Genomic DNA, 12,034 nt, shown 5'->3' with positions numbered 1-12,034 from the left:
TGTGGACAAAATTTTCAAAGTTCATCATAAGTTGGAATTCTTAAACATTTATATTGAGGGCTTTTTCCCAGTCTTTTAAATGATGAGATATAGAGAAAAAGTGTCAGACTGTCAGTTTTTAGAGGAACCAACTGATGGTTAAACAGGGTCAAAAGAGGAAGTGGTTACATTTTTACAGATCAGTGAACTGCAAGCTAGAGACAGGAAATGCTGATCATCTGACATGGTGAGGTTAGTCAAAATGGATGATGCAGAGCAGTCTTTATACTATAAACAATATTTTATTGGTATATTGTAGGATTTCCAAAACTTACTATTTTTGAAAAGTTTGCAGGTGAAAGTTTGAGTAGATAGGTAATATTTTACACGAACAGCTGCTTTTCATAATCATTTCCTTCAGAAGATGTACAATGTAGGGACGTTAAAAGGAACAACAAGCGGCTTCCATTTCACACAGCTCAGACTGAAATAGCATTTTACATAGCGTGATCATTCACACTTACAAAAGGCCTGAGTTGTCATGTCTGAAACATTTTTGTTTCATTTTCGAGTAACAGAAAATGTTCGTTCTGTGTTAAGCTCAAAGTATTTTGTGATCATGGTAAAACAATTAATAAAATCATAGTTTTGTCCTCACAAAATTATTTTCTGATCTTAAGCCTTTTCCAGAAAACACCTTTTCAGCCATCTGCAAATATGATTTTTTAAAGGACAATACTGTACAACAAAATTAACCTTAAAACATGTAGATAAAAAAATATATTGTTTAAGAGAATATTGTCTATAACTTGTAGCCCAGTCCAGATCTACTGATGTGGCAGAAGAGTGTCATGGCAAAACACATTCCCAGGACCTGTTAACAAACGAGATGAAAAAACAGCTTAGTTTTAAAAACAGAATAGATAAACTTGATGCCTGGTGTTCGTCACAGAGAAAAGTATTTATACATCTTCACAACTGTTACTAAATATAAAAACCTCAAAATGAATATTTGTGGCAATTTATTCCAAATCACAATCTATAAATGTTTAGAGTATTCACAAAAATATAGGCTGTACTTTTTTTTATTATTTTACAGGGTCTGTGATACTTTGATGTCACAAAATAGCTTCTTGAGGAAAAAGATTGATGACTACAGCTCAGTTTTTGTCCGTAATTATTGAAATTAGTAAGATTAAGATACACTATGAAAGCTGCTTGAAATCATATTTTTGGCCACTTGGGAACGCAAAAAGCTGAAATCACCCCCTATTTGCTATAAAAGGGACTACGCATATGTTTATTTTTTTAGAGACAAATTTTATTGAGTGGGAAAATTAGTGCTATATAACGCCCTCAAAAAACGGCAGCCCTAAGGGACAAGAAAGATTTTTTTTTTTGTGATCCATTTTCTAAGTCGGATCTAAATTATTACCTCCTGTGTTCTTTCAATCAATTTGTCTCTTATCTATAACTTAAGATGAGGTTACAAAAAGTTTTTACCAGGATAATTTTTGTCTGTGGAAAAAAAGGTGGGAAAAAAGCTTGCATGTGATTATTTATTTTTAAATTTTTGGTCAGGATCAGTTGAAGTGTTTGTTGTTGTAAAACCCATTGTAGCCACAAGAGGTTTACGTTCACCATTACCCCAGGTCGTAGGACTAAAAGCATTGTTTTCTTCCGGGTGAGATTTAACTTCTCCATGCATTGTAAACATGAGGTACACATATTCTTTGTGAGCAAGTATTTACTCACTAGCTAGCGGGCTAAGTTTAGAATGGCTAATGCTAACAGCAGATTAGTGCCAATAAAATTCATTTCTAGCCAAAGAAAGACAGTAAAGGACACTTCACACTGACACAAAGAAAAAGATATTACATATTTTGATGTGAGACTTGGTTGGCAGAGTACAGTGGGTTTATTGTAGCTATTTAGCTAAAAACAGTTGCGTGCTGCTGCTTGTGACAAGGTTGATGAGAGTTGGAGGCCAGACAGCCAGAACAATAAGCTAAAAGAGGTAAAAAAAATAAATAAATAAATAAAAAACAATTGCTATCAACATAATCAGAAAATTGAGTTGTATTCACAAGTTACTGGACCAAAACAAGTATGAGCAGCCATGGCTGCGTATTATATTAACATTATCTGACTAAGAGTCTGACATCTTGACAGAACTTGCATCTTAACATAAACTGCAACTTGCAGCAGGCCACTGTTTCCTGAGGTTCACTGCGCAGTACCCCAAACCACAAAGAATGTGCTTTGATTTTGTATAGAGAAGTTAACGAAGACTGTTTTCTTGCAGTTTGGTATTAATAAGTATTTGAATACAGTAAATATAACTACCATGCATTTACCTCGATAATGCAGAGGACAATGACAGAAATCCCAGTGGTTAGGAAATTCTCTTCAAACAGGTTCTTCAACTTTTCCACACAACCCTGCAAACAAAGAGTATGAAGTTGAGATAAAGTGCAACCAACCAGTCAAATAAAAATAATACAGCATCTATCTAGAATTTCAAAAACTCATGACCCTGACCTCTGACCTCTACAAGCTGTTCACAGGGGTTAACAGTGTGTCTACCTTTTCTTGGTACTCGGGATTTTGGGTGTCACAATTGCTCTGGCAGCAGGAGGCTGGCACGTTCTCTCCCCAGTCTGTTTTATTATTGACACCACAGCAATCCAACTGAAACGGATCATTCAGAGAAAAAAAGTCTTATAACAACAGACTGAGATGACTGAGCTCTCTGTATTTCAGCCCACTATCCACATCCATTAGTCATCTGTGTCATCACCTTATGTGAAGTGTCAGTATGTCTGTGCTCTGATGCACTTACCTGTGTCTGAAGAACATCCCACTCAGTTATGGCCTCACTTGTTGAGTTGCTTTTTTCCTTTATCTTTCCTTTTGCCTTCTCTAACCCATCATGAAGATCATCCTTCACCAGTGAAGCGATCTAAATAGTGGGATGAGATTTACAGATTGTACACAGTGTATATGTGTTTCTTTTATTAGCACAACACAGTGTGAGTAGCAATGGATGTGACCCTACCTCGCTCTCATACATGAGGAGCAAGCATGCTGCAGTCAGCTCCACCAGCATCAGGAGGAACAGCAGCAGGAAGAACTGTCAACAAAATATTTTACAGTCTGTATTTTTACTCTTTGAAAAACATTTATTATAAGACAGTACCACATTATATTGACAGAAATGAATGGAAAATTCCAGTTTATTGCAACTTAGGTCTTAGTTTCTTTACTTCCTGCTTTAATTTTGACCCACTCTTTATAGTGTAGTTTTGCACACACAATCTTCCTTAGCCCATGTGAGCTATTTATTCAAACATCAGCATGTGGACACAGTCACATGATAACGTTAACATGATTATATATATGTAAAACTGTTTGTCAGGTAACAATTAACAAGTTGGTTTAGCGTGTTTGTATCCATGCGTGCAAATTATTTGACCTGCTGGTGGCACTACATTTAAAAAAAAGTTAAGCTATCAGCAAGGTCATTAGGATTCATCATCTGGGGAACATGAACATCTGAATCAAATTTCATGACCATTTATGCAACAGTTGCAACATTTTAGCCAAACCCCTTTGCATCGAAAGGAGCTAGTTGAGGTGGTTCGGGCATCTCATCGGGATGCCTCCTGGGAGCCTCCCGTTACAGGTGCTCCAGGCACATCCCACTGGTGGGAGGCCCTGGGGCAGACCCAGAACATGCTGGAGGGATTGAATATATCATCTCGCCTGGGAACTCCTCAGGATCCCCCAGGAGGAGCTGGAAAGCGTTGCTGAGGAGAGGGACATCTGGAATATTTTGCTCAGCCTGCTGCCACTGCAACCTGACTTCAGATAAGTGGTTGAAAATGGATGGATGGATTATTGCTTCGTTTGGCTTCATAAATGTTCACTACAGTGTCCCATTGTAGTAGGGTTCAGATAACTTGCAATGGTGGGTTTATCTTGTGCTAGTGGTGGGCGTGGTTTGTCGGGGCATGTCGAGTACGCTACAAATAGAATGTGTCTACGGCTATACATGTCTGAGACTGTAGTTACCAGCTGGCTGCCATATTGTTTTTAGACGCATTATGGGTGCGTTCCGAATCGCATACTTTTTCTTTTTACTTTTAGTAGGTACTGCACCTGCCCTTAAAAAGTATGTACTGTTGCATGCAGTATGCACACAATCGGGACATACTTCTTTGTTATTCCATTACACCCTGAAATTTGACCTTCCTGCTTTTATATCCATTACCTTGGAGATAAAGCAAACGCCACTCCCAGAATTTGCTTAAGATGAAGATCAACCCACAGAGATCTGCTGTTGTTACTTTGCAATGTATGTAGTTTAACTTAAAAGTAATAACTGCATGGACTGTAGATTCTAACAACTTGTATCTGCATTTCTCTGTCATTGTTATCTTTATAGTTATGTCCTTCCGGTCATCAGTTACTTGAATGCACTGTCATCAGTCATTGTGACTTCAGACAGCTGTCAATGTGAAGTATCGTCCGCTGCGAAGTGGATTGTTGGTCAGAATAGCCAGAAAAGCATGCTGGCTTGCACACTGCAAAATTGGACCAGATGTTGTACAACATCCTGGTATTTTTGGCATACTGCATTTGACATACTATGTATTGGGACATACTAAAAATTTTTCTGGCACACTATTCAGTATGGTCATATGGGTATTGGAATGCACAGTCTGTCACCCACCGTCAATAGGTCCGGTGTAGCGCAGTGCATTTTGGTGGTTGTAGGTTTTCTACCTCTTTAGCAAACCAATTTCAGAGGTATTTGTGTCTTTCTACTCATAGACAGCCCAGCTTTGCAATAAAGACATCATACTTCAGCGACATTTTGGATGTGCTCACTTTCAGTTTGTAGCTCTAAATAAAGTCTTTTAGATAATCTGGATAAACTGCTGGCTTGTTTACAACTTGTGATCACTCTACAGAAAACACGGTACCAGCTATGAAATTAAGACCAAAGTTGTAATAAATCTAAATGATCCTTTAATGGATACATTATATGAATGATATAAATATGTTAAGTGGACAAAAAACAGAAGCATGGTGCAGTGTGTTTCTATCACTTTGAATTCACCTGGGAGATTCAATGCGAGGCTTGGAAGTTTTTTAGACACCATAGAGGTAGAAATGATTTGTGACTACAACCAATGCATGAGAAAAATCAAGCATCCTTGTAAAATAGTTTTAAATGATCAAATAAGCCCTCCAGATGTGCTTTGGTCTCTTTGGTTTCCTGATACAAATGAGATAAACATGTTCATAGTGTTAAAAAAAAAAAAACACGTGACAAAATTCCAAGGTGATATGTCTCTCCAGAAACAGTGTCTCACTTACTCTGGATAATTCAGAACACATAGTGAACAGTTGTAAATGGAACTCTTACTTCAGGTGAAGTGACTCTTTAAAAACCTCAAACTCATATACACTGGCTCACATCATCTGGACCGACTATCAAAAATAGATCAATAATAAAAGTCAGGGTGAAAAACTGACGTGTGAGACATGAGGAGGTGTTTAACCAATCTAAATATAAGTTATCAGATGGACTAGAACAACAACACAAACAGTATGTGTGAGTTACCGTCAGGAGGAGACAGCGGTTCTCCTTCAGAGCACCTAGGAAGCCCAGGAAGGACACACAGGTGATGACGATGCCACTGACCAGCAGCATGTTGGCTGAGTTGAACTTGGCCAAGGTCGGGGTGAGCGCAGTCATCTTGAAGCTCACCATCAAGTACACACCGAAGCCGAGCACCGCCACACCACATAACTGACAGGAGGAAACACCCTGCAGTCAACTTCATGATACACTCCTACACCTTAGTTACCTGATCCCATCATCACATGAGGCAGTTTCTCCACTGAGCAGCACCACAGTGTTTCAGGGGATTGTTTCCAGTGGTGTAATGTACAGCATTTACTCAAGTACTTCTACTAAACAACATTTTAGAGTACTCTTCTCTCTGCTGCATTTATTTAACAGCTGTAGTTACTTTATATTACATAAGTATGCAAAATACAGTGCATTGCTGTAACCTAATCTACCTGACTCCAAGTCAGCCAGCTGCAGCCCAAAACGTTTCTTGCCCATGAATGTATCATAATATTAACAATCCAGTTATATCATGTGTAGGTAACAGTGGTAGAGGAAGTATTCAGATCCTTACTTTAGTAAAAGTGCTAAAAATACACTATAAATACACTGTGGTACAAGTAAAAGTCCTGCATTGTAAAGTTAGTTAAGTAACAGTACACGAGTATTATTAGTAAAATGTAGCTAGGATAGTTTTGATTTTTTGAAGTGTGTGTGACTCCCAGACAGCCTGTTCCAACAGGGAAGCCATTTAAGGCTCCAGTTTCCCATCCATGCTCTTGTCAAAGCCACCAGACTGCACTGATAACAACAGTAATTTTAGCTCACTGAACACAGGAGCTGCTGGTCTACCGCTGCCTCCATCAGCTAGTTAGTGTTATTGTGTGACTTTGTGAGAACTCAGAACTAATTCAAAGTTAAATCACAGTTTTTTTCAATGGAGTTTGGCTTTGAAGAGAATGATGCAACAACTTAATGTCCCCGTCTGAAATCACTACCTGACCGTAACGTAAAGCAGTGAAAATATTCTATTTTAGGTTGCTTAAATTCGTTTTGTTGCTGATCCCTTCACAGCACTACATTGCTTAGCTTCAATGTGAGACTCCTGTCTGCTTCTCCGAACTGGAAGCGTGCCATCTACTGTAGGTAATACACTGACACACTCAAGAGATCCAAACTATCCCGTTAATCTACTCCAAACCGAGTTGAACAGCTGCAACACAAAATTTCTAATACACATGAATGCATCATAATTATCATAATCGAATATATTATATGTAGATAACTGTGGTGGAGGAATTATATAGGTCCATTACTCAAGAAGACGTACTAATACCACACTAAAAAAATACTCTGTCCTACATTGAAAATGTTAGTTCAGTAAGAATACCTAAGTATAATCAGGAAAGTGTACTTAAAGTATAAAACTTAAGGTAAAAGTACTCAATGCATAAAAATAAGATTATTCATTTATTGGATCCGTTGCATGTCTCAATAGCAGGTGGTGTTCAGATGTTACAAATACATGGGTATTTATCAAATTGTAATTTTTATGTTATTATTGTTCTTCTTCTCCCCTGACAAATGTAAAAGTACCTCTGACTGATAGAAACAGACACTTATAACTTGTACCAAAATGAATGTGATGCTGGGTGAGTGAGACATACGTACAAAACAAAGGAAGTTGGCAAAACACATGGTGTACTTTAAACACTTGAGGCAGCCTTGAGCCATTCTGTAACACTTCTGATCAGACCTGCAGCAAGAAACAGAAAAAACAACCATATTATCAGATTTCATCTCTTATGTGAACATATGAACTCACAGGAATCTGATCTGAACTCAAAAGCATGTCATGTAGGTCTTATGTTTGTTTGTGTGTGTGTGTGTGTGTGTGTGGGTGTGGGTGTGGGTGTGGGTGTGCGTTTTAACAGACAAAACGTCTTGGTCACAAAGTGAGGAAGAGATGCTGACACATCTCACTTCCTGTGTTTCCTGTCAGTCTATATGCAGAGAGTGGGTTTCAAATACGTTTTACATTTATCAAACACGATATGAACATATTATAGTTGGTGTTGGTGATGACATCACAGGGGTATCGGTTTACTGTGGAAATACCACAAGTTCCTCAAATTTTAAAATTAATACTTCTGGGTAAAAAACATCTGATAACCACCGTCACTGTATATTTGTTTCAGACAGTAGTTTGATCATTTATAATTGATCTTTTCTGTAAAAAGAATTCATGAAGAGCGGGGTCAGAACTATACAATATAACTTTACTAACATTTGATCTATTTTTCTGTGTTTACTAAACTTTTACATAGCTGATACCCTCGATTGAGATGGGTAAAAAAGTAAGTTTTTAGTTCCTCAAATTCATCATCTGGTCTCCAGTTTACCACGTATTCTCTGGACATTAAACATCAACACATTTTTATATGGTGAAGAGGAAAGTGAAGGATAACAGCAAATATGAAAAATGATTGTTACAGTACCCTGAAAGATTAAATTCAGACCCTCAGAGGAGACAAAGACGAGAAATAAAGTTGAGGTCTTACCTGTTGGGGAGAATAATCTGCTCGTCTCAGTTTTCAGACTTGTGTTGAGTGAACTTTGCTGTTGCTCACACTTCCCCTTCTCAGAGTGCTGTGGACTGTGCTGCGTTTCGTGGGGCTTTCAGCACCTCCTTCTCACTTCCTCTTTCTCAGCATTAGCAACATGGAAAATCTATGACAGAAAATGCAGCAGAGAACAAACCAAAATAACACCAGCAACATGTCTGTGACACGCTCTTTTTTTATAATTAGACCAGATGTACGATCAGAAATAAAGGCCTGTCTAAAACAGTCAAACTGTGGTCGAGAGCTGTTAGGTCCGAAACATGGTGAATAATTATACAGCTTATGAAGTGACAGTGAAAAAATGCATCCTTAATCAGATTTTTCAAAAGCAAAATCTTTTTTTTAAAATAGGTTACCAAACTCATCACATGAATGGCTTTACAGACATGGCACGCTTGGTTCAACCATTTAATTCAGTGGATTGGTGACTGTATCAACTTTCCAATAATGATTATATTTGTTTTGTAGTGACCTTTGTATTTTCTAAAATATATATTCATTCTTACTAAATGACCTAGCCATTTTCCTTGAGTAAAGCACATGAGAGCCTGTGTAAGTTATGCACAAATGGAAAATGAACTGCTAAGGTATGCTGGTGTATTTCTGTGTTGCATAAAAAAAGACTTCATTCTATCACTAGACTGTAGTGTGGTAGAAGATCTCACCCTCTGACTCAACATTAAGATTTAGTTGTATGTGTTAACCACACCCTGTTGGTGGAACACACAGAGCATCATGGGGTTCCTGTGATAATCAGACTGCATCAGACTATACTCAGTACAAAGCTATGAAACTGGCTTAAAAATCTCACTTCTCAAATCTTAAAACTCACAAAAAGTCCCCACAGGAGACACATCCCCCTCAATATTTATAACGCGTATTTTCCCCCAGTTAGAACATGAAAGTAGCAGAGGACTTTTTTGGATGAAATTAAAGCCATTCCCACAATAAACTGATACAAACTAAAATTACCACCTCATGGTTGCCGCCTCCATGCACCAGTCTAGTTGCACTTACAGTTTACACCCTTGAGGGGTTCTTGAGACGGTTGCAAGGTCACACTGACCTTTGACCACCAAAATCTAATTAGTTCATTGTTGAGTCCAAGTGGAGGTTTCTGCCAAAAACGCTCTTAAGATATCACATTCACGAGAATGTGATGGATGTACATTCATATACAGGCGTATACAGTATGAATGGATGGACAAATGGACAACCCAAAAACATAATGCCTCTGGCCCCATTTAAGTGCCAGCATGTAGGCATAAAAAAACAATGCAAAAACCGGTTTACAAAAATATATCGGAATGCAGGAAATGATGTGTTTGGTGCTCAAAATTTCCTGGAAGTGGACCCTCAAACCCCTAGTTTCATATATGCCCTCCCCCAATGTTTAAACGAAACCTACACCCTTGTGTGTCAGCTTCACACATTCCATCGTGGCCTGAAAACTTGCTGATGTTTCGAGCTAAATCAATCATTGATGCTGAAATTCATCTTTATTTACAGATCAGTGGCATCTTCAGAGCAGCTTTCCATCATCTCAGAAATATCTTTTGTTTGCTTCTCTTCCAGTCAGATTTAGAAACACTTGCCTTTTCCATCAATATCAGCACACCAGGTTTCTGTAACACCCTTTTCACTGGTCCTCCTGTAAATGCCTCTCAGCTGCTTCAGCTCAGTCTAAATGCAGCTGTCTCAGCATCTTTATTCTGGATATTACAGTGAGGGATGGCTTTCCGGTAAGAGTTATAATAACACCAAGAGACACAATATGGTGCTGTTCTCCATGTGATCCATGCTGCCATGTGGCTTTGAGGTTTACTCTTCCAGATTCACCACACAAGATGTTATGCCCCCAAGACAATCGAGGAGATGGTGGGCGTAACATTAAAAATGAACCCAGAGAAAAGCAAACAAGGAATACAAATATATGTGATAGCACTGTAGCGGTAGTAGCTTTCTGTGTTTTCACTTGATTTATAACCCCATGCTGTAACTATACTGTACAAAGAACAGAATAAAGCATCTATTTAACACTGATGGTTCTCTCTTATTGACCCCTTCTCTTTAAGGTTGGTGGGAATATAGCTCAGACTGTATGTTTTTCAGAGAAGTTGTGAAAACAATCATCTCTAAAAATGTTATCTATTACTGGCAGTGACAACAGTGACAATGAATTACTGAAGATATAGCCTGCTTCTGTTTTCATGAAAGATGTAACACAAAAGTTTCCTCTGTAGATAACCTAAAAAACGAATATTCTTTGATTAGAGGAAAAGTCAGGGGATTCATCCTCTAATAATACAAATGTACCAAATCTCATAGCAATTCATCTCTAAGTCAAAACGTGGGTTGATACCCAGATGTTGCTATCACCAGCATGACTAAAAACAGCCATGGGAATTTTTAGAAACTTTATCTGACCTAATGGCCAGTTTCAGGAACTGAGAAATGGAAGACCTAATACTGTTCTGTGTAATATAGCCTGACACCCCTACTACATTTATAACTAGCATAATTATGAATCTGTAAAAGTTGAAAAAGCAATGATCACCTTGGCAAGCCACACAGCCAAAAATAACATACCCCTGATCTTTTTTTCTCACAGATACATCAACAGTACAGACATCAAAATAATACAATATTTTTTCCCAGTTCTTTTTGTATTGTATTCCTTTTAACTCTCAAAACTACATCAACTTTTCCACCACTGAAATTACTTGAACAATTTCCTGCCAGTGTTCCTGTTCTGTTTTACTTTGATCAAGTAAATAATAATAAATATCTTTTCTAATCACAACACCTTTAATGTTTCTGAGATACATCATAAGATATATTGCATAAGTGCACATATATATATATATATATATATATATATATATATATATATCAATATTTTTTCCAGTAGCCTATGACTGGAAAAATGAATTTTTGTATGGTTCCAGAAAAAGCGCGAGTGGTCGGCCTCCATGTCCCCACACAACATTGTTACTGTGTAGCCTAAGCTAACCGCTTTTTAGTTCAACGGTGTTCCTTATGTCTTTAGTTTATGATAATGACTTTAGTTGTTCTTTTATCTCAGACATGTTAGGATATTACATACCTTGACATGTTTCGTCGGAAACTTCCGCCTTCCTCAGAAGTGTCACTTGGTGGTGGTTGTGACGCGTCTTTATCGGCTGATCTGTCAATCAGCCGACATTGGGAAGGCGTGACCGTCCTGTCACGCCACCTGCTGTCCGTCTGCCGCCTCTCCAGGACGCTGCTCCAGGTGTGGGAGAGCATGTATGCCCCCTCGTCCCTGTTCATTGTCCCTGGGCCCCGCTTCCTTATTTCAATGGCCACCCTGATCCAGCGCCGGTAGCTATTTGTTGTCCTCGGTGCGTATGACTCTGGCCTTGTCCCAGTCCATAAGATGATTTTGCCTTTTGCAGTGAGCTGTTATGGCTGATTTGTAGGTTTCTTGTTGTGCCTTTTCTTTGATTGATCTTGTTTGTCTTATTTTTGTCTCCTTCTTGCATTCCTTTTTATATTCTTTTTTACGTGTGCTGAAGCTCCTCCTTGTCTCCTCGATGTATGTTTTATTGCATGATTGGCATGGTATCTCGTTGGCTATATGGCGTTGCACTTATTGTTTTGTTCGATCTTGTCTTTTGGGTGTAGACTACCAGAATTTGCCGTAGTTTTGTGTGTGGTTTGACCGGTGTGTTTATGTTGTGTTTCCAAACACAACATAAACACACCATAAGGGAAAATCATCTTATGGACTGGGACAAGGCCAGAG

General features: G+C 38.3%; 1 protein-coding gene across 1 annotated transcript; it reads right to left on the bottom strand.

The window, feature by feature from the left end:
- Positions 1–261: 261 nt before the first annotated feature.
- zgc:64051 (leukocyte surface antigen CD53) lies at positions 262–8,341 on the bottom strand. Its single transcript, XM_050050388.1, has 8 exons — positions 8,185–8,341; positions 7,295–7,379; positions 5,612–5,800; positions 3,038–3,112; positions 2,822–2,941; positions 2,566–2,670; positions 2,337–2,420; positions 262–853 (listed from the first exon to the last, which is right to left on the bottom strand). The coding sequence occupies exons 2-8, from the start codon at positions 7,355–7,357 to the stop codon at positions 782–784; spliced, it is 708 nt and encodes a 235-aa protein (XP_049906345.1). The 5' UTR covers positions 7,358–7,379; positions 8,185–8,341; the 3' UTR covers positions 262–781.
- Between the last annotated feature and the right edge of the window lie 3,693 nt (positions 8,342–12,034).

This window comes from Epinephelus moara, chromosome 8 (assembly GCF_006386435.1).
Source record: "Epinephelus moara isolate mb chromosome 8, YSFRI_EMoa_1.0, whole genome shotgun sequence".
NCBI lineage: Eukaryota > Metazoa > Chordata > Actinopteri > Perciformes > Serranidae > Epinephelus > Epinephelus moara.
The sequence above is the reverse complement of the archived record's forward strand: the minus strand, read 5'-3'. Positions and strand labels throughout refer to the sequence as shown.

Excerpts from the sequence above, each read along its gene's own strand:
- zgc:64051 (XM_050050388.1), bottom strand. The coding sequence starts at position 7,357 with ATGGCTCAAGGCTGCCTCAAGTGTTTAAAGTACACCATGTGTTTTGCC. Across the intron at positions 2,671-2,821 it reads GGGATGTTCTTCAGACACAG|TTGGATTGCTGTGGTGTCAA; the intron begins GTAAGTGCATCA and ends GATCCGTTTCAG. Across the intron at positions 2,421-2,565 it reads ATCCCGAGTACCAAGAAAAG|GGTTGTGTGGAAAAGTTGAA; the intron begins GTAGACACACTG and ends CTTTGTTTGCAG.